General features: G+C 43.5%; 1 protein-coding gene across 6 annotated transcripts in view; it reads right to left on the reverse strand.

Moving 5' to 3' along the window:
- The window catches only part of LOC129833820 (septin-9-like), a 147,084-nt gene that overhangs the window by 4,359 nt on the left and 118,186 nt on the right, over positions 1–24,539 (reverse strand). For 5 of the 6 annotated variants that reach the window (XM_055898638.1, XM_055898636.1, XM_055898637.1 and 2 more), the window contains 7 exons: positions 21,847–22,068; positions 14,119–14,247; positions 13,787–13,868; positions 11,104–11,241; positions 8,289–8,406; positions 2,603–2,698; positions 805–901 (listed from right to left, as the gene is read on the reverse strand). In XM_055898638.1, coding sequence (XP_055754613.1) covers positions 805–901; positions 2,603–2,698; positions 8,289–8,406; positions 11,104–11,241; positions 13,787–13,868; positions 14,119–14,247; positions 21,847–22,068 — 882 coding nt within the window. Of the gene's footprint in view, positions 1–804; positions 902–2,602; positions 2,699–8,288; positions 8,407–11,103; positions 11,242–13,786; positions 13,869–14,118; positions 14,248–21,669; positions 21,681–21,846; positions 22,069–24,539 lie in introns of those variants that run through there. The other variant, XM_055898641.1, reaches the window with a different exon arrangement.

The following is a 24,539-nucleotide window of genomic DNA, read 5'->3' on the forward strand; positions in this document are numbered from 1 at the left end:
CAAAATGACAGGCTGTACTTTGACACTGACTAACTGACAATCTGATAGCAATACAAATCAAGAGCTCAGGTCTGTGGAGACACATATATTGTCCAATATGAGGAGGAAATTATAGTCCTAAAAATTCTTTACAGTTTCACTGACTCACCCAATGATGTGCAGATCACTCACTGGTGATGGCCGATGCACTGGTGGAAAAAGCCAAGTCTCTCTCTTGTTTTACTTGGACAGATTAGAGTCTTCTCTTTTTAGCAGGAGCCATTTGCATTCCAACCTGTGTTGTTGCGGAAGGCTTGTTTTGTCTGCATGCTGTTTATTCACTTAGATTTGCAGCGTCTTCCCAACTGTACGTTATGCTTTGTTATTGGGCTACACACAATCCACAGCTAGACAATTAAAAAAAAGAAGAAACTTTCCATCCTCTGTGGCTAAATTATAGGCCTTCTAATGGTTTAGTAGGCAGCAGAATTAACGAAGAGGGAACTCAAATGAACTTCGATCGGTTTTATTCAAATTTTTACATTGCAATTTATTTTTATTTTTTATCATGCCACAAGAAGTACAGTCCAAAACGGAGAGGTGCCACACTGCTCCTCCCCCCTCTACTCCTTCCACTCATCTCCTCTGTCTTGTTTAGTCTTAACTGGCCGGTGTACATTAATCAAGAAAGGAAAACTAAAAGACCTCTTCATAACGTTAGCCTTCATACTGCTAAGGAGAGAGACGACTGCTCAAAGATAAAAAGACAAAAAGTGCTAAAGCAAAAATGAGAAGATGGAGAAAGAGGAGAGAAGAGGCCATTACCTTCTATGGTTCCCCACTTTGTCTTTCTTCCCAGAAGCCTCCTGCCGTTGACCTGGTACTCCTGGTCGCTGCCCACCACAGCAAACGGGATCATCTCCTACAGGACAGAAAGAACAGAGACAGACAGGAGGAACAAAGAGACATACCATGAAGAGTCAAATAAACTGACATTTGATATATATTGCAGCAAAGGGACCTAACTGTAATTAAACCAGGTTATCAACATGGATCAGCATGGATCCAACTGTAATTAAACCAGGTTATCAACATGGATCACCATGGATCCAACTGTAATTAGACCAGGTTATCAACATGGATCAACATGGACCCAACTGTAATTAAACCAGGTTATCAACATGGATCACCATGGATCCAACTGTAATTAAACCAGGTTATCAACATGGATCCAACTGTAATTAAACCAGGTTATCAACATGGATCAACATGGACCCAACTGTAATTAAACCAGGTTATCAACATGGATCACCATGGATCCAACTGTAATTAAACCAGGTTATCAACATGGATCAACAGGGACCCTACTGTAATTAAACCAGGTTATCAACATGGATCAACATGGACCCTACTGTAATTAAACCAGGTTATCAACATGGATCAACATGGACCCTACTGTAATTAAACCAGGTTATCAACATGGATCAACATGGACCCTACTGTAATTTAACCAGGTTATCAACATGGATCAAGAGGGACCTATGTGTAATTTAACCAAGTTATCAACATGGATCAACATGGACCCTACTGTAATTAAACCAGGTTATCAACATGGATCAACAGGGACCCTACTGTAATTAAACCAGGTTATCAACATGGATCAACATGGACCCTACTGTAATTAAACCAGGTTATCAACATGGATCAACATAGACCCTACTGTAATTAAACCAGGTTATCAACATGGACCCTACTGTAATTTAACCAGGTTATCAACATGGATCAAGAGGGACCCAACTGTAATTAAACCAGGTTATCAACATGGATCAACATGGACCCAACTGTAATTTAACCAGGTTATCAACATGGATCAACAGGGACCCTACTGTAATTTAAACAGGTTATCAACATGGACCCTACTGTAATTAAACCAGGTTATCAACAAGGATCAACAGGGAACCTACTGTAATTAAACCAGGTTATCAACATGGATCAACATGGACCCTACTGTAATTAAACCAGGTTATCAACATGGATCAACATGGACACAACTGTAATTTAACCAGGTTATCAACATGGACCCTACTGTAATTTAACCAGGTTATCAACATGGATCAAGAGGGACCTAAGTGTAATTTAACCAGGTTATCAAAATGGATCAAGAGGGACCCAACTGTAATTTAACCAGGTTATCAACAAGGATCAACAGGGACCCTACTGTAATTAAACCAGGTTATCAACAAGGATCAACAGGGACCCGACTGTAATTAAACCAGGTTATCAACATGAATCAACATGGACCCAACTGTAATTTAACCAGGTTATCAACATGGACCCTACTGTAATTTAACCAGGTTATCAACATGGATCAAGAGGGACCTAAGTGTAATTAAACCAGGTTATCAACATGGATCAACATGGACCCTACTGTAATTTAACCAGGTTATCAACATGAATTAACATGGACCCAACTGTAATTTAACCAGGTTATCAACATGGATCAACAGGGACCTACTGTAACAGGGACGTAGCACAGGTGAGTGGAGCTATAAGCGGTAATGTGAGGGCTTATGGCTAGGGACAAGTGGGTAAAGCTGTGGACAGATGTGTCAACTCAAATCACCCTGATCTTGTCATTAATCATCCGGTCCTCTGCGTCCTCGTCAAACTCCTTCTGGGGGTACACGTCGATCCCATTGGCCCGTAGCTCTTCCCTGATCTGGGGACACAAAAACAGTTCTGGGTGAGAGGTGAGTGTGAGACTGGCCCGGTAATGCTAACACAGCCTCCCCACACAGAGAGCTTCCTTCTGGAGCTGAAGGAGCAGGGTTAGGGGGAGTGACCTCCATGAAGAGGGGAGAGGTTAGGGTAGCTCTGTGACTTGGGTGGAGACTGAAAAATGTATTGAAGTGTGTTTCTCATCCTCTACCGTGGAAAAGCCCCAGTCCATGGGATGTTGCTTGCTTGTCCCTGAGATGGTTAACTGACTCTCATTTAGTCAGTTCTACAGTGATAGTTTTATTGTAAGCGGCCTTACAATAAAACACCTAGCCTGCTGGTCCCTATAAAAAAGGTTGAGAAACACGACAAATGCATTTCACACCCTTGCAGAGACTTGAATACATGAATTAAAAAGGTTATGGGAACACACAAGCAAAAGCCTAACAACCGCAATTAGCCAGACATGTCTGACAAATCCTTTGGATACATAACAGTATTTTGTGAGAAATCAAGACCATCTGCACACTGCGTTACCCACAGATTTAGGTGGTGTTAACGTAAATCCCTTCACTAATCTCCTCCAAAATGTTCTGTTGAAACCAACGGCCCATCACTGTCAGTGTACACGTTCACAAACAGACACGCACACGCACACACACACACAGGTTAAACGTTTTCTATCCGGTCGTACAGAGCTTCCCTAATGAGAGGGACACTGGTGGGGATCTGTGAGCATGGCTGCTATAATTGCCTTGAAATGAATGCCTGCCTTTACTACTTTTTCTACTACAACAACCTCCCATTCCCCTACATCTACTGCTGCATCTAATACAACAACCTCCCATTCCCCTACATCTACTACTACTGCTGCATCTAATACAACAACCTCCCATTCCCCTACATCTACTACTACTGCTGCATCTAATACAACAACCTCCCATTCCCCTACATCTACTACTAATACAACAACCTCCCATTCCCCTACATCTACTACTACTACAACAACCTCCCATTCCCCTACATCTACTACTACTACTACTACAACAACCTCCCATTCCCCTACATCTACTACTATATCTACTACTACAACTACAACAACCTCCCATTCCCATACATCTACTACTACAACAACCTCCCATTCCCATACATCTACTACTACAACAACCTCCCATTCCCCTACATCTACTACTGCATCTACTACTACTACAACAACCTCCCATTCCGCTACATCTACTACTGCATCTACTACTACAACAACAACCTCCCATTCCCCTACATCTACTACTACAACAACCTCCCATTCCCCTACATCTACTACTACAACAACCTCCCATTCCCCTACATCTACTACTACATCTACTACTACAACAACCTCCCATTCCCATACATCTACTACTACAACAACCTCCCATTCCCCTACATCTACTACTACAACATCTACTACAACAACCTCCCATTCCCCTACATCTACTACTGCATCTACTACTACTACAACAACCTCCCATTCCCCTACATCTACTACTACTACTACTACTACAACAACCTCCCATTCCCCTACATCTACTATTACATCTACAACAACCTCCCATTCCCATACATCTACTACTACAACAACCTCCCATTCCCCTACATCTACTACTGCATCTACTACTACTACAACAACCTCCCATTCCGCTACATCTACTACTGCAACAACAACCTCCCATTCCCCTACATCTACTACTACAACAACCTCCCATTCCCCTACATCTACTACTACATCTACTACTACAACTACAACAACCTCCCATTCCCATACATCTACTACTACAACAACCTCCCATTCCCCTACATCTACTACTGCATCTACTACTACTACAACAACCTCCCATTCCGCTACATCTACTACTGCATCTACTACTACAACAACAACCTCCCATTCCCCTACATCTACTACTACATCTACTACTACTACAACAACCTCCCATTCCGCTACATCTACTACTGCATCTACTACTACTACAACAACCTCCCATTCCGCTACATCTACTACTGCATCTACTACTACAACAACAACCTCCCATTCCGCTACATCTACTACTACTACAACAACCTCCCATTCCCATACATCTACTACTACAACAACCTCCCATTCCCCTACATCTACTACTGCATCTACTACTACTACAACAACCTCCCATTCCGCTACATCTACTACTGCAACAACAACCTCCCATTCCCCTACATCTACTACTACAACAACCTCCCATTCCCCTACATCTACTACTACATCTACTACTACAACTACAACAACCTCCCATTCCCATACATCTACTACTACAACAACCTCCCATTCCCCTACATCTACTACTGCATCTACTACAACAACCTCCCATTCCGCTACATCTACTACTGCATCTACTACTACAACAACAACCTCCCATTCCCCTACATCTACTACTACATCTACTACTACTACAACAACCTCCCATTCCGCTACATCTACTACTGCATCTACTACTACTACAACAACCTCCCATTCCGCTACATCTACTACTGCATCTACTACTACAACAACAACCTCCCATTCCGCTACATCTACTACTAATACAACAACCTCCCATTCCGCTACATCTACTACTACAACAACCTCCCATTCCGCTACATCTACTACTGCATCTACTACTAATACAACAACCTCCCATTCCGCTACATCTACATCTACTACTAATACAACAACCTCCCATTCCGCTACATCTACTACTACATCTACTACTAATACAACAACCTCCCATTCCCCTACATCTACTACTGCATCTACTACTACTACATCTACTACAACAACCTCCCATTCCCCTACATCTACATCTACTACTAATACAACAACCTCCCATTCCCCTACATCTACTACTGCATCTACTACTACTACTACTACTACAACAACCTCCCATTCCCCTACATCTACAACAACCTCCCATTCCCCTACATCTACTAATACTGCTGCATCTACTACTAATACAACAACCTCCCATTCCCCTACATCTACTACTACTGCTGCATCTACTACTAATACAACAACCTCCCATTCCCCTACATCTACTACTAATACAACAACCTCCCATTCCCATACATCTACTACTGCATCTACTACTACTACAACAATCTCCCATTCCCCTACATCTACTACTACTGCTGCATCTACTACTACTACAACAACCTCCCATTCCCCTACATCTACTACTACTGCTGCATCTACTACTAATACTGTTGCATCTACTACTACTACTGTTGCATCTACTACTACTGCATCTACTACTACTACATATACTACTACTGCTGCTACTACATATACTACTACTGCTGCTACTGCATCTACTACTACATCTACTACTACTGCTGCATCTACTACTACTACTACTACTGCATCTACTACTACTACTACTACTGTTGCATCTACTACTACTACTACATCTACTACTACTACTGCATCTACTACTACTGCTGCATCTACTACTACATGTACTACTACTACTGCATCTACTACTACTACATCTACTACTACTACTGCTGTTGCATCTACTACTACTACTACTGCTGCTGCATCTACTACTACTACTGCATCTACTACTACTACTACTGCATCTACTACTACTACTGCATCTACTACTACTACTACTGCATCTACTACTACTACTGCATCTACTACTACTACTGCATCTACTAATACTACTGCATCTACTACTACTACTACTGCATCTACTACTACTACTGTTGCATCTACTACTACTACTACTGTTACATCTACTACTACTACTACTGCATCTACTACTACTACTACTGCATCTACTACTACTACTGCTGCATCTACTACTACTACTGCTGCATCTACTACTACTACTGCTGCATCTACTACTACTACTGCATCTACTACTACTACTGCTGCATCTACTACTACTACTGCTGCATCTACTACTAATACTGCTGCATCTACTACTACTACTGCTGCATCTACTACTACTACTGCTGCATCTACTACTACTACTGTTGCATCTACTACTAATACTGCTGCATCTACTACTACTACTGCTGCATCTACTACTACTACTGCTGCATCTACTACTACTACTGCTGCATCTACTACTACTACTGTTGCATCTACTACTACATCTACTACTGCTGCTGCATCTACTACTACTACTGTTGCATCTACTACTACTACTACTACTGCATCGACTACTACTACTGCATCTACTACTACTACTGCATCTACTACTACATCTACTACTACTACTACTACTGCGACTACTACTACTACTACTGTTGCATCTACTACTACTACTGCTGCTGCATCTACTACTACTACTACTGTTGCATCTACTACTACTACTACTACTGCTACTATTACTGCATCTACTACTACTACTACTGCATCTACTACTACTACTACTGCATCTACTACTACTACTACTGCATCTACTACTACTACATCTACTACTACTACTGTTGCATCTACTACATCTACTACTACTACTAATACTGCTGCATCTACTACTACTACTACTGCTACTATTACTGCTGCTGCATCTACTACTACTACTACTGCATCTACTACTACTACTACATCTACATCTACTACTACTACATCTACATCTACTACTACTACTACTACTATTACTGCTGCTGCATCTACTACTACTACTGCTGCTGCATCTACTACTACTACTACTGCATCTACTACTACTACATCTACTACTACTACATCTACATCTACTACTACTACTACTACTACTATTTCTGCTGCTGCATCTACTACTACTACTGCTGTTGCATCTACTACTACTACTACTGCATCTACTACTACTACTACTACTACATCTACATCTACTACTGCATCTACATCTACTACTACTACTACTACTGCATCTACTACTACTACTGCATCTACTACTACTACTACTACTACTACTGCATCTACTACTACTACTGCATCTACTACTACTACTACTACTACTACTACTGCTGCATCTACTACTACTACTACTACTTTCCCTCTTGGGGTCTGTGATCAAATATTGTTTTTATGTTTCAGATCCCCACCACATAGGAGGAAGTGATGTAATGGAGTCCACTGTGACCACATCAGCAGTCAGGGGAGAGGGGGAAGGAGACGGGAGAAGTTGGACAGAACTTACCTCTAGCCAATTCAAAATTGGGGGAGAGGGAGAGAGAGAGAAAGGGAGAGAGAGAAAAGGAGAGAGACAGAAAAGGAGAAAGAAACAGAAAAGGAGAGAGAGAGACAGAAATGGAGAGAGAGACAGAAAAGGAGAGAGAGACAGACAAAGAGAGAGAGAGGACGGACTCCCACAGAACTCCTCTCCAATCCAGAGCCTGGCTTTATAGGTCCTGACCTCACAAGTACTCTATACACACAAAACATCCTCAGTGTTCTCTCATTGGACAGTGACCGAACGGGCGGCAGTGGCCAAACAACTTAAGAAACATGTCCTGTTGCTGCGGAGAACACAAAATATGCGAGAGAGAGAGAGACAGCATCAGAAAAGAGGAATTGGAGACAGATAAAGATGGAAGAAGAGAGAGAGAGAGCTCACCTTCTGTTTAAAGAAGTCCCTCTCCTCCAGGGTGAGTGTGTCTGCCTTGGCGATGACAGGAACAATATTGACCACCTTACTGAGACGCCTCATAAACTCCACATCCAGAGGTCGCAGACTGGTGCGAGAGAGAAGGGGGGGGATTGAGAGAGGGGCTTCATTTCACCTGTAGCTATAGCAGACCTGGGTTCAAACACTATTCGAAATGTCTCAAATACTTTTAGCCTGCCTGAAGCGCCAGGGTTTTCACTTTTGGGACTTTTTTTATTGGTTCCATTTCAACAGGCAAGCTCAATCAAGCCTGGCAAATGCACTATAAATTATTTCAAATAGTATTAGAACCCAGGTCTGTTTTATAGTTCTTGTTCAACATTTTACAGTCTTTATTTGGGTCAACAGTGTGATACATCCTAGAACCACCAGAGGGCGGTATCCTCCAAGAAAAATACCCTTAGCGCAGCTGTCTGAGGGCGACACAAGCAGACATACAGTACTGTAGATTCACATACTCTATGTACAAGCTAAACCTACTGTATATCTGAGACCCACATCAGTCAGTGCGTGTCTGTCACTGTCAATTAAACCACACCGAGCCTTGAACTGAGCTGAGCCTTATCCGCCATAGAGCAGTTGGTTGGAGAAACCCAGTCTTCCATAAGTGTGAACCTCATCCGTCTGTGGTTTGTGCAGCTGACGCTGGCTCAGATCACTGCACTAAAAACAACTGCCCATTGTTGATAAAGACGTTTGGGTCAGACAGATGAGCACACACACACACACACACACACACAACACACGACCTCTGTTCTCATATCGCTCCCATTAGAGTATTAAACATTAGACCAGAACAGTTGTTGGGCAGGACATGTGACAGACATCCGCAACGCTGGAAGGCTGTTAAGGCTGGAAGGCTGTTAAGGCTGGAAGGCTGTTAAGGCTGGAAGGCTGTTAAGGCTGGAAGGCTGTTAAGGCTGGAAGGCTGTTAAGGCTGGAAGGCTGTTAAGGCTGGAAGGCTGTTAAGGCTGGAACGCTGTTAAGGCTGGAACGCTGTTAAGGCTGGAACGCTGTTAAGGCTGGAAGGCTGTTAAGGCTGGAAGGCTGTTAAGGCTGGAAGGCTGTTAAGGCTGGAAGGCTGTTAAGGCTGGAAGGCTGTTAAGGCTGGAAGGCTGTTAAGGCTGGAAGGCTGTTAAGGCTGGAAGGCTGTTAAGGCTGGAAGGCTGTTAAGGCTGGAAGGCTGTTAAGGCTGGAAGGCTGTTAAGGCTGGAAGGCTGTTAAGGCTGGAAGGCTGTTAAGGCTGGAAGGCTGTTAAGGCTGGAACGCTGTTAAGGCTGGAAGGCTGTTAAGGCTGGAAGGCTGTTAAGGCTGGAAGGCTGTTAAGGCTGGAAGGCTGTTAAGGCTGGAAGGCTGTTAAGGCTGTAACGCTGTTAAGGCTGGAAGGCTGTTAAGGCTGGAAGGCTGTTAAGGCTGGAAGGCTGTTAAGGCTGGAACGCTGTTAAGGCTGGAAGGCTGTTAAGGCTGGAAGGCTGTTAAGGCTGGAACGCTGTTAAGGCTGGAAGGCTGTTAAGGCTGGAAGGCTGTTAAGGCTGGAAGGCTGTTAAGGCTGGAAGGCTGTTAAGGCTCTCGCTCTTGTACATCACAACCACAGAAATGAGGGCAAAGCCAGCAGTCCACCACAGCACTGGACCCCAGACCATTGCAACAAAGGGTAAAACCATCATGGGGTAGATGCAGAGGAGCAGACATAACACAGGAGGGAAATTCAAATAAAGGGTAATAGCTGTATACCATAGCAAAACTTTTTTTGGGGGGGGGCTAGCTCTAAATGAATCTCAAATCAGGCCCAGATGTGTGAGCAGCAGAAACACCAGACACAGAAACTGGAGCAGGGAGGCAAACACAGGCGGTTGTTTCAAGTCCTGGCGAAAGAGAGCGAGAAATACATTTCTTCCAGTCATGGAAAACGGGTGTTATGGGACGTGTTGCAACTCGCTGCCTGTGAAACAGGAAATGGATGGGGGTCTGGAAGAGTAAGTGTTTCCACATCTGTCTGTCCCTCTGAGCTGCAGGAGCAGAGGAGGATCCACTATAGGTCAATCCAGAGCGGTGGTGAGGGGTAGTAAAACATGAGCTGTACGTTCAGACAGACAGTCCTAGACTAAAAAACATACTCAGAGAATCTCCATTCTGTCCGGGAATCTGGCCCATACATAGGCTGTATATGTTACACAGAAGGGCACAGTATGACGTTGGACATCATAGCGGATATTTGAATGGAACAACACGGGGCATTAGATTGTTGTTATAACTAATGTGTATCAGAAAGTCATGCCAAACTGACTGTGTCCTTCTCTGTTTTCTGTTCTGATGATTCAGGGCTATTTGAGTAGGACTCTCCCTATGACTCACTGTTTATCTAACATAAATCACTTCACTCCCTCTCTCACTCGATTTCTCTCTCTCTCCTTTTTAAATCTCCCAGTTGCATATTCTCTACTGTTCAGGGACAGCAGGGGGCAGCAGCACTGTTGCATTGACACTGTGCATGTGTGTGTATGACAGTTATTGTGATTGATTACATGCCATTTTTGATCACTCAAAAGGCATGTCAACTGTATAGGATGGTAAAAAGTGGAAATTCCAAAGAATTAAGTTTAGCTAATAATCAGCTTGACTATCTCCCAGCCATATCTAAACATTCACCTGAAACATTCCACACATTCATACCCTTCACAAGGAAAGTGTGAGTGTGTGTGTGTGTGTGTGTGTGTGTGTGTGTGTGTGTGTGTGTGTGTGTGTGTACGCATGCCTGCCTCACCAGTGTCCAGTAGGGGGTATGAAGTAAATACAGCAGTGAACCCGTGAGTCTGGAATCCTCTTCTTCCTGTTGATGTTGATCTCCTCCTGAAGGTACTGCTCATACTGGGCATTAATGAACTTCATGATGGGCTGCCAACTGTGGAGGGAGGGAGGGGAAGAAGACAGGAAGTGGAAGGAAGGGGAGAGGCAGATTAAAAGAGAAAGGGGGAGTTTTGGGGGATGGATAGGGGGAGACAAGGGAGAAAGACAGGAAGAGGGAGTTAGCAGGGGGAGAGAAAGAGGATAGATGAGGTCATACACAGTACTGTGTACACTAGTCATCTAGATGAGAAGTATGGGGTAAGCATTTATATTAACGAGAGAGAGAGACAGTACCACTCAAAAGTTTGGACACACTTATTAATTCAAGGGTTTTTCTTTATTTACTATTTTCTACATTGTAGAATAATGGTAAAGATATCAAAACTATGAAATAACACATATGGGATCATGTCTTAAACAAAAACGTTTTAAACAAATCAAAATATATTTTATATTTGAGATTCTTCAAAGTAGCCACCTTTAACCTTGATGACAGCTTTGCATTTTTAGATTTTTTTTGGTTACTACATGTGTGTTACTACATAGTTTTAATGTCTTCACTATTATTATACACTATTATTACTTACATACACCTTAGCCAAATACATTTAACCTCAGTTTTTCACAATTCCTGACATTTAATCCTAGTAAAAATTCTCTCTCTTAGGTCAGTTAGGATCACCACTTTATTTTAAGAATGTGAAAAAAACTAGTTTTAATGAGTGCAACCTTGTGTATGTAAAGTTCCGACTTCAACTGTATATATCTATCTATGTGTGTGTGTGTACACACACACACACACACACACACACACACACACACACACACACACACACACACACACACACACACACACACACACACACACACACACACACACACACACACACACACACACAGAGATAGGATAGATATATACAATTGAAGTTGGAAGATTACATACACTTAGGTTGGAGTCATTAAAACTAGTTTTTCAACCACTCCACAAATTTCTTGTTAACAAACTATAGTTTTGGCAAGTCAGTTAGGACATCTACTTTGTGCATGACACAAGTCATTTTTCCAATAATTGTTTACTGACAGATTATTTCACTTATAATTCACTGTATCACAATTCCAGTGGATCATAAGTTTACATACACTAAGTTGACTGTGCCTTTAAACAGCTTGGAAAACGCCAGAAAATGATGTCATTTAGAAGCTTCTGATAGGCTAATTGACATCATTTGAGTCAATTGGAGGTGTACCTGTGGATGCATTTCAAGGCCTACCTTCAAACTCAGTGCCTCTTTGCTTGACATCATGGGAAAATCAAAAGAAATCAGCCAAGACCTCCCAAAAAATTTGTAGACCTCCACAAGCCTGGTTCATCCTTGGGAGCAATTTCCAAAAGCCTGAAGGTACCGCGTTCATCTGTACAAACAATAGTAAGCAAGTATAAACACCATGGGACCACGTACCCGTCATACCGCTCAGGAAGGAGACGCGTTCTGTCTCCTAGAGATTAATGTACTTTGGTGCGAAAAGTGCAAATCAATCCAAGAACAACAGCAAAGGACCTTGTGAAGATGCTGGAGGAAACAGGTACAAAAGTATCTATATCCACAGTAAAGCGAGTCCTATATCGACATAACCTGAAAGTCCGCTCAGCAAGGAAGAAACCACTTCTCTAAAACCGCCATAAAAAGACAGACTACGGTTTGGAACTGCACATGGGAACAAAGATCGTACTTTTTGGAGAAATGTCCTCTGGTCTGATGAAACAAAAATAGAACTGTTTTGCCATAATGACCATCGTTGTGTTTGGAGGAAAAAGGGGGAGGCTTGCAAGCCGAAGAACACCATTCCAATCGTGAAGCACGGGTGTGGCAGCATCATGTTGTGGGGGTGCTTTGCTGCAGAAGGGACTGGTGCACTTCACAAAATAGATGGCATAATGAGGGAGGAAAATTATGTGGATATATTGAAGGAACATCTCAAGACATCAGTCAGGAAGTTAAAGCTTGGTCGCAAATGGGTCTTCCAAATGGACAATGACCCCAAGCATACTTCCAAAGTTATGGCAAAATGGCTTAAGGACAACAATATCAAGATATGTGAGTGGCCATCACAAAGCCCTGACCTCAATCCTATAGCAAATTTGTGGGCAGAACTGAAAAAGCGTGTGCGAGCAAGGAGGCCTACACACCTGACTGAGTTATACCAGCTCTGTCAGGAGGAATGGGCCAAAACATTTGACCCAAGTTAAACAATTGAAAGGAAATGCTACCAAATACTAATTGAGTGTATGTAAACTTCTGACCCACTGCGAATGTGATGAAAGACATAAAAGCTGAAATAAATCCTTCCCTCTACTATTATTCTGACATTTCACATTCTTTAAATAAAGTGGTGATCCTAACTGACCTAAGACAGGGAATTTTTACTTGGATTAAATGTCAGGAATTGTGAAACACCTTAGTCAAATACATTTAAACTCAGTTTATGTAAACTTCCGACTTCAACTGTATATACACATAGATAGGATATACCTATGCACATACCAATATAAGCACATTATAAATATAACATTTCAGCTATGGATTGTAGTGTTACTGTACCAGTTCTCGTTGTTGATCTGATCCCCGAAGCCGGGCGTGTCGATAACAGTTAGTTTCATCCTCACCCCCTTCTCCTCAATGTCTGAACAGAGACAGACACAATTAGATTGAATACAAGCACCTCAGAGGCCAAATGTACCTCAGACTGTAATCACAACACAGGGTAGACTGAGTAGAGGGTGAGATGGATACAGTGAAAGATGTACCTCAGACTGTAATCACAACACAGGGTAGACTGAGTAGAGGGTGAGATGGATACAGTGAAAGCTGCAGCTAGAGAGGTGCAGAAAAGAGTGAAATAAACAGTATGAGTGATCTCTTCCTCCTCTCACCGTGGCTGACAGACTTGATATGGATGGTCTTGGGGATCTTCTCCTGGGACGTGGCCTGCACTGACTTACGGCTCACCTTGGACTTGAACAGAGTGTTCATCAGAGTGGACTTCCCTAGGCCGCTCTGCCCTACACACACACACACACACACACACACACACACACACACACACACACACACACACACACACACACACACACACACACACACACACACACACACACACACACACACACACACACACACACACACACACACACACACACACACACACACACACACACACACACACACACACACCTGAATGTCAAACACATTGGTAATGCAAATAAACACAATAAAGCCACAATTGAGATTTTAGTCATCTAGTAGACCATCTTATTCAGAGTGACTTACAGTAATGAGTACATACATTTTCATACTTTTGATTCGTACTGGTCCCGTGGGAATCAAGCCCACAACCCTGGAGCTGCAAGCACCATGCTCTACCAACGGAGCTAAACACAATAACGTAGAAACTCTACAATGAAGGTAAAACAGTAGCCCATGCCTTGATTTAAACCAATACCCTCTCATCTAGCGTGACTGTAGGGAATAGACTACTCTGACAATGGTGGACTTCCTCTCACCTTTCTCCAGAACATTCTTCAGTCACTCTTCCCACTAACAGGTTCATTCCAGTGGTGTAATGACTGACTAGCATGGCCTCATTATTTCACACTGAGACAAACAGAGTTTAACACCAGAGCTGTTCCAGCCTGTCACAGCCACTCAGGGGAGAAAGAGAGGCTATTTCACAAGATCTTGGCTGCAGTGGTGGAGAAGTTACAGGTGTCTGCAGTAAGGCCTCCCCGCACACACACGTTTCATCAGTGCCTTTTTCACCATTTTCTCTGTGGCTCTATGAGCCGCACGTACAGAATAATGACTCGGTCACTTGGCCAAGGCCCTCCCTCACTCCCACTCTCCCTCCCACTCTCCCTCCCATCCATTAAAGTTGGCCTAAAGGAAATGCATGTCCTTTCAGGGCTCAGACCTGCAGTCTGGGGAAGAGCTCTGCTGTTAATTAAACCACACTGAGCCTTGAACTGAGCTGGGCCTTATCCGTTATAGAGCAGTTGGTTGGAGAAACCCAGTCTTCCATAAGTGTGAAACTCATCCGTCTGTGGTTTGTGCAGCTGACGCTGGCTCAGATCACTGCACTATAAAACTGGCCATTGTCGACAAAGACTTTTGGGTCACACACGCACCATAAGTCTGACGCACACACACCTCCCCCTGTTCTCTTATCTCTCCCAATACAGCAGGGTTCCCTAACTGTAAACTATTTTTTATTATTGGACATAAAACAAAACAGTCTTATGTCCAGCTCCAAGTGATATGTTTTGGGGGGGGAAATCTGTTCCAAAGTATTCCCACGCATAATAGAGAGATGTATGTGATCATATACAAATGTAAGCAAGGTTTGAAATGATTCAGTTTTAGTCTAATATGATATCACTTTGGGCTTATTGCTGTCCATTTACAGTCTACAAATGATTTATAATTATGTTCCGGCCCCATGACCATCCACTCAAGAAACAAAAGTCCCACGGCTGAATCTAGTTGATGACCCCTGCAATAGAGTGTTAAACAGACTGGAACAGCTGTTGGCCAGGACATGTGCCCGCCATCTGCAACGCTGGGTAGACATGCTACACTGCAGTCTGGAGAAGAGCTCTGCTCTATCAGCAGTAGAGAGGAACCAGCTGGAGAGGAGGGTGTGTGTGTGTGCGTGTGTGGGTCAGAAGATAGAGGACATGGGAGACATAGATTGAAAAGCTGGACTACACAGAACCCTGAACATTCTAGAATTAGGGAACAACATACTGTGCATGGACCCAAAAGATTGCCTGTAGCACCTGACTACCGCCAACATCACTTTTGGCACCTGGGATCAACTGTGGGTTAACGAGGGAGAGTGTAGTGTTTATGACCCCTGGACAGGTAACACACACAGTTTAGTTCACTGTCTGGTTAAGTCAACACAGACTGGAGCTCAGGGCCTCTGGTGTTCTTAGTAAGTGTTCACACACACATTAAATAATGGAGGTTTATATGTTGAAACTTCTTTTGGGATTTAAGGCTTCAAACAACTGATTAATGACCGGGCCCTCAGTGTCTTGACTTCAGACCTCTAACATTAGGGGAAGTAGTACAGCATCGTCCCTTTACAACACATCTGTGTTTGCTTCGGACCTGAAGAATCAAAGCTTTCCAGAGAGCCTCTCCAGTGTTTCCACCAAGTATAACAATTAACCACTTACTGTACTCCAATCAAAACCCATTGCCATACAATACATTTTGGATTATTAATCTGTTATGAAAACCCAAATTGCCCGTTCGGGGACCGATGTGATTGTTAAAGAAGAGATGTGCACTATCCAGGCCAATACCAAGCCTGTGCTCATGCTGTTGGAGTCCCATACCAGTGGTACTGTATCACATATTTTTAGGGGTCTAGAATTCCCCTGAACGGTTGGTATGAGTGGCTGAGCCTGAAGAGGGGAATCCTGTGAGCTACGGGGCCAAGGTCAGGGCTCAGTGGGATGGGCTGTAGACATGCTGATCCCCCTAGCTGAATGGCTGGACCCAGAGACCAGCCAGATTGTGGAGAGGAAGGACGGGGTATCAATACAACAACACAGGTCTATTAAACATTAGTAACCATCTCAGAGTAGGAGTCCTGATCTAGGACACGTTCTGCATTTTAGATAATGAATCAGATTGTTAGACAGGGAGGACCTGATCCCAGATCAGCCATTCTACTCTTAGATGCTTGTATCATTAGATTAGTAGTGTGTGTGACTGAGGGTCGCGGCTGGTTATCATATAAGGAGTGTGGAGGTATCATTAGATTAGTAGTGTGTGACTGAGGGTCACGGCTGGTTATCATATAAGGAGTGTGGAGGTATCATTAGATTAGTAGTGTGTGACTGAGGGTCACGGCTGGTTATCATATAAGGAGTGTGGAGGTATCATTAGATTAGTAGTGTGTGACTGAGGGTCACGGCTGGTTATCATATAAGGAGTGTGGAGGTATCATTAGATTAGTAGTGTGTGACTGAGGGTCGCGGCTGGTTATCATATAAGGAGTGTGGAGGTATCATTAGATTAGTAGTGTGTGTGACTGAGGGTCACGGCTGGTTATCATATAAGGAGTGTGGAGGTATCATTAGATTAGTAGTGTGTGACTGAGGGTCACGGCTGGTTATCATATAAGGAGTGTGGAGGTATCATTAGATTAGTAGTGTGTGACTGAGGGTCACGGCTGGTTATCATATAAGGAGTGTGGAGGTATGCCCAGCAGAACCAGCTTCCATTTCCACACACACACACGTTCAAAAGTTTGGGGTCACTTAGAAATGTCCTTGTTTTCCATGAAAACATACATGAAATGCATTGCAAAATGAACAGGAAATATAGTCAAGACGTTGACAAGATTATAAATAATGATTTTCAATTTATTTAATAATTGTGTCCTTCAAACTTTGCTTTCGTCAAAGAATCCTCCATTTGCAGCAATTACAGCCTTGCAGACCTTTGGCATTCTAGTTGTCAATTTGTTGAGGTAATCTGAAGAGATTTCACCCCATGCTTCCTGAAGCACCTCCCACAAGTTTGATTGGCTTGATGGGCACTTCATTATAGACAGAATACCAGCTGAGTGCTTCTTCCCTAAATAGTTATTGCATAGTTTGGAGCTGTGCTTTGGGTCATTGTCCTGTTGTAGGAGGAAATTGGCTCCAATTAAGCTCCATCCACAGGGTATGGCATAGTGTTGCAAAATGGAGTGATAGCCTTCCTTCTTCAAGATCCCTTTTACCCTGTACAAATCTCCCACTTTACCACCACCAAAGCACCCCCAGACCATCACATTGCCTCCACCATGCTTGATGGATGGCGTCAAGCACCCCTCCAGCATCTTTTCATTTTTTCTGCGTCTCATGAATGTTCTTTGTGATCAGAACACCTCAATCTTAGATTTGTCTGTCCATAACACCTTTTTCCAATCTTCCTCTGTCCAGTGTCTGTGTTCTTTTGCCTATCTTAATATTTTATTTTTATTGGCCAGTCTGAGATATGGCTTTTTCTTTGCAACTCTGCCCAGAAGGCCAGCATCCTGGAGTCGCCTCTTCACTGTTGACGTTGAAACTGGTGTTTTGCGGGTACTATTTAATGAAGCTGCCAGTTGAGGACTTGTGAAGCGTCTGTTTCTCAAACTAGACACTCTAATGCACTTGTCCTCTTGCTCAGTTATGCACTGGGGCCTCCCACTCCTCTTTCTATTCTAGTTAGAGACAGTTTGCGCTGTTCTGTGAAGGGAGTAGCACACAGCGATGTACGAGATCTTCAGTTTCTTGGCAATTTCTCGCATGGAATAGCCTTCATTTCTCAGAACAAGACTAGACTGACGAGTTTCAGAAGAAAGGTCTAGCCATTTTGAGCCTGTAATCGAACACACAAATGATGAAGCTCCAGATACTCAACTAGTCTAAAGAAAAACAGTTGTATTGCTTCTTTAATTAGGACAACCGTTTTCAGCTGTGCTAACATAATTGTAAAAAGGGTTTTCTAATGATCAATTAGCCTTTTAAAATGATAAACCTGGATTAGCTAACAACGTGCCATTGGAACACAGGAGTGATGGTTGCTGATAATGGGCCTCCGTACGCCTATGTAGATATTCCATAAAAAAAACTGCCGTTTCCAGCTACAATAGTCATTTACAACATTAACAATGTCTACACTGTATTTCTGATCAGTTTGTTATTTTAATGGACATTTTTTTTGTTGCTTTTCTTTCAAAAACAAGGACATTTCTAAGTGACCCCAAACTTTTGAACGGTAGAATATATATATATATATATATATATATGTGTGTGTGTGTCCGTCTGCCAGGGTCTCACGTCTTTAGTGATGGCGTAGCCTACAGTCAGCCCTGAGCTGAATGGGTGGCAGGTTGCCGAGCTCTGTATCCAGGACACCAGGGCCAACCACAGGGGAATGTGAGAGGAATGTAGATTTGTCGGCAGACTCCACATCACAGCGAGAGAGAACAGACACTAACCCTGGGCCCTGCCTCACCCCCCTCATTACCCTACCCACACACCCTCTCACCCACTTCCAGTGCACTACAGAAAAGTAGGCTGAAGAACATGTAGATGTGTCCCACTCAGCGGAACTAAAATCTTCCCTACTGTATACTGACCTTTCTAAAGAGGATTCAAAATGCAGTTCCATGTAGGACACACCACTATACAGTATGGGGGATTCTTATGGGACAGTTCCATGTAGGACACACCACTATACAGTATGGGGGATTCTTATGGGACAGTTCCATGTAGGACACACCACTATACAGTATGGGGGATTCTTATGGGACAGTTCCATGTAGGACACACCACTATACAGTATGGGGGATTCTTATGGGACAGTTCCATGTAGGACACACCACTATACAGTATGGGGGATTCTTATGGGACAGTTCCATGTAGGACACACCACTATACAGTATGGGGGATTCTTATGGGACAGTTCCATGTAGGACACACCACTATACAGTATGGGGGATTCTTATGGGACAGTTCCATGTAGGACACACCACTATACAGTATGGGGGATTCTTATGGGACAGTTCCATGTAGGACACACCACTATACAGTATGGGGGATTCTTATGGGACAGTTCCATGTAGCACACACCACTATACAGTATGGGGGATTCTTATGGGACAGTTCCATGTAGGACACACCACTATACAGTATGGGGGATTCTTATGGGACAGTTCCATGTAGGACACACCACTATACAGTATGGGGGATTCTTATGGGACAGTTCCATGTAGGACACACCACTATACAGTATGGGGGATTCTTATGGGACAGTTCCATGTAGCACACACCACTATACAGTATGGGGGATTCTTATGAGGCATGATTGATGTGAGAGGAGTGTAGTGTACTTTTCAACTCTTCATCCTTTCTATATATTCTCTGTATAATACACACTGAACAAGAATCAAACATTTTCCATTCGCACAAAAAAGCTTATTTCTCTCAAATTTTGTGCACAAATTTGTTTACATCCCTGTTAGTGAGGATTTCTCCTTTACCAAGATAATCCATCCACCTGAAAGGTGTGGCATATCAAGAAGCTGATTAAAAAGCATGATCATTACACAGGTGCACCTTGTGCTGGGGACAACAAAAGGCCACTATAAAATGTGCAGTTTTGTAACACAACACAATGCCACAACACAAGTTGAATGGCGCATGCAATTGGCATGCTGACTGCAGGAATGTCCACCAGAGCTGTTGCCAGAGAATTTAATGTTCATTTCTCTACCATAAGCTGCATCCGATGTCGTTTTTGAGAATTTGGCAGTACGTTCAACCGGTCTCACAACCGCAGACCACATGTAACCACGCCAGCCCAGGACCTCCACATCCGTCTTCTTCACCTGCGGGATTGTCTGAGGGGGAGTGTGGGTGGTGCTGAGGAGTATTTCTGTCAGTACTAAAGCCCTTTTGTGGGGAAAAACTCATTCTGATTGGCTGGGCCTGGCTCCCCAGTGAGTGGGCCTGGCTGCCAAGTGGGTGGGCCTACACTCTCCAAGGCCCAACCATGGCTGTGCCCCTGCCCAGTTGTGAAATCCATAGATTAGGGCCTAATGAATTTATTTCAATTGACTGATCTCCTTCTATGAACTGTAACTCAGTAAAATCATTGAAATCGTTGCATTTATATTTTTGTTCAGTACACTTATTACATACCAGAGCAGTGTGTAGCAGAGAAATTCAAACATTAACCTAACGTCCCATATTCTGTCTCCTTCCCTACAGCTCTGTTCTCACATGCAGACTTAAATGACAAATTACACCTGAGTGCACATATACACTGCAGGAGACTAGGTGGTCGTTTTGGATTTTCTTTTCCATGGATGAGTCTGCATCCTCCTTCCTTGAAGTACCCCTGTAGGCTGTAGTCTAAGTGAGCCGTTTTATCCACGGAAAGAACCCACAGAGCAGACTGACAGTCGCGACATCATCAAATGGAGACGTGGTGTGGAGACAGCACGGCAAAGGGGTTTTATAGGGGCTGGTCTCTGGTGAAGGAAGGCGTGTGTGTGTTGTAAAAATCAACCGTTTTAAAAAGCAGCCATCACACACTGATGAGGGAGTGTCAGTATGGTGGGAGTGTCAAAAGGCTGTGTGTGTGTGTGTGTGTGTGGGGGGGGGTAAATGTGTGTGTGTGAAAATGAGAGCGTTCTTAATTTGAGAGAACCTCTTGTTAAATTAGAGATATATCCTCCTTGAATAACACAGGAGAGGATAACAGTAACTCAGCCTCTCACCGTAAACACAACCTGGTCCCTATCACACACCACCAGCTTCTGCCATGTGTTTCTTCAGGCTGGATAACAGCAGACCAGGATCTTGAGCTCATTTGATGGTAACCTATGATCATATACAGTACACACGCATTCGTCTCTCACCATGTTAACTCACCCACTACCATGATGTTGTGCTGATTGAGTGTGTGTGTGCGTGTCTGTATGGCATTTGCATTGCTTGCTGGGTATTTGTAAAGCACAGCTGACGTAAAAAGGGCTTTATAAAATAAATGTGTTTGATTGAATTTGATCTGTTTGTGTGGGTGTGTTCTCTCTCTTCATGTTAACTCACCCACTACCATGATGTTGAGCTCGAAGCCCTGTTTCATGGCCTTCCTCCGCATCTGTTCTAGGATGGCATCGATGCCCACATAGCTGAAGTCCCCCATGCCAGGACCTGGCACAGGCTTCTCCACCTGGCACGCTGCGGGCACCGCCGGGGGTGGCATCATCATCTCGGGCACGGCCACCTCAGACATGGCTCTACTGTTGTAGCTGGTAGTGACCTCTGACCCTGAGGAGAGAGGGAAATACATGTCAGTACAAGTGGATAAACCATTTATTTCCTCTCGTGTGATCATGTATCTTTGAAACATACTGGATACATTACATGAGCTTCCTACTGTGAAATAAAGAAAATCATTTAAAGTAGCAAGATAACAAAAACCTTATACATTCAAGTAACCAACTTATACAGTTAATATACTACACTAAACATATACAGTGAGTATAACATAAGAATAGCAGAACCATATTGCTGTGTCATCAGAAACAAGTGAAGGAGTTGCAAGGATATGTTTTCTACACAGCTGTGAGGAGCTAGTTACTAGCTAGACATAATAACCTAGCTAGACCTGGGCTAGAGACCACACACTAGTCTGAACAAATATCCATACATTAGGACCTAACATGGGCCAAAGCCCTGCTAATACTAACAGACAGCTGAGCACACCAGGACAACTACCTGTGGTGTGTGTTTGTGTTGGAGCTGGGGAGACAGTATAAAAGTTGACGAGGTGTAGACTAGCGGACCATAAACTAAGGAAATGTAAAGAAATCCCCCCATATCACTACCTGTTATTACTGAACCAACCATGTGTCAGCACCACCCAGAGCCTTCTGCAGTACTGAACCAACCGTGTGTCAGCACCACCCAGAGCCTTCTGAAGTACTGAACCAACCGTGTTTCAGCACCACCCAGAGCATTCTGCAGTACTGATCCAACCGTGTGTCAGCACCACCCAGAGCCTTCTGCAGTACTGAACCAATCGTGTTTCAGAACCACCCAGAACCTTCTGCAGTACTGAACCAACCGTGTTTCAGCACCACCCAGAGCCTTCTGAAGTACTGAACCAATCGTGTTTCAGAACCACCCGGGGCCTTCTGCAGTCACACACTTACTCAACAGTCATATTTTAGTAAACAGTCTCTACTGAGGGTTAGATACACAGTACATGTTTGTCTGACCACCGCAGGACTCGTATACATTCATAGAATAATATTCTGTATATTTCCCTGAGTTACAGGAGGACCCCCCTGCAGATTCTAACTCAAGTTAACTATGTATGCTGGGTGGTGTCTGATCACCAGGCATATTGTTTGATATGGTGTGTCCTGCTGATGATGAGAGAGTGAAAAAGAGAGAAATCACTGGGGCTGAAACCTGACCTACTCACAACTCTGGAATCAACAGTGCTATTAAGGATGACTGACAAACACACACACACACACACACGTCAAGGAGGACAGTCAGCTCCTCTCTTGGAGCCACCAGGGCAGGCTGCCAAGAATTTTACAGCCATCAAGATTCCATCCCTCCTCCCTCCAGCTAGTTACAACTCCGATAACAACAACACTGAAGAGAGAAACCCAGGAAAATCACAGAGTTCACTGTAAAGACTACTACACTAGGTTTTGGTAGGAAGAGAATAGGGTAGTATATCTTCTTCCCAGATAACACTTGATACCAGTCCGTTTTCAAAAGAAAAGTCTTGTGAATTGAGTATTATGTCAAAGTACATTTTTCTATAGAAACAGGCAGAGTTAGAGACACACCTAGCCTATAGGGAACTAGCTCTAACTGGCCTCCACACCACTTCCCCATCCTGGTCCAGACACCAGTCAACAAGTTATGCAGGACCCTCTCCTCTAGTAGTTTCCACTGCAACAGGTACAGAATAATACTGATCAACATGTCACTATTCTAACTTCCAGTACCTGGCTCTACCCTGCGCTTACAGTTCTTGACTGGCATATGAGGGTGGTTGGTCATAGATAGATCTGGTGACCAGAATGTTTGTGCTTCAGCCAACTCTTCTGTCATGTGTGTTGTCATGGCATACAGTAGAAGAAAGGATGACTGAGGAGTTGGCTGAAGCACAAACAGACCTGGTTACCAGGCTATCTACAGTACCAGTCCAGTTTGGATACAACTACTCATTCAAGGGTTTTTATTTTTACATTGTAGAATAATAGTGAAGACATCAAAACTATGAAATATCACATACGGAATCATGTAGTAACCAAAAAAGTGTTTAACAAATCAAAATATATTTGATTCTTCAAAGTAGACACCCTTTGCCTTGATGACAGCTTTGCGCACTCTGGGCACTCTCAACCAGGAACCAATTCTTCACCTGGAATGCTTTTCCAACAGTCTTGAAGGAGTTCCCACATATGCTGAGCACTTGTTGGCTGCTTTTCCTTCACACTGCGGTCCAACCCATTCCAAACCATCTCAATTGGGTTGAGGTCGGGTGATTGTGGAGGCCAGGTCATCTGATGCAGCACTCCGTCACTCTCCTGGGTCAAATAGCCCTTACACAGCCTGGAGGTGTGTTTTGGGTTGTTGTCCTGTTGAAAACCAAATGATAGTGCCACAAAGCGCAAACCAGATGGGATAGCTACTCTGCGTCTCACAAAGACACGGCGGTTGGAACCAAAAATCAAAAATTTGGACTCCGACCAAAAGGACAGATTTCCACT

Source organism: Salvelinus fontinalis, chromosome 34, assembly GCF_029448725.1.
Source record: "Salvelinus fontinalis isolate EN_2023a chromosome 34, ASM2944872v1, whole genome shotgun sequence".
Taxonomy (NCBI): Eukaryota; Metazoa; Chordata; class Actinopteri; order Salmoniformes; family Salmonidae; genus Salvelinus; species Salvelinus fontinalis.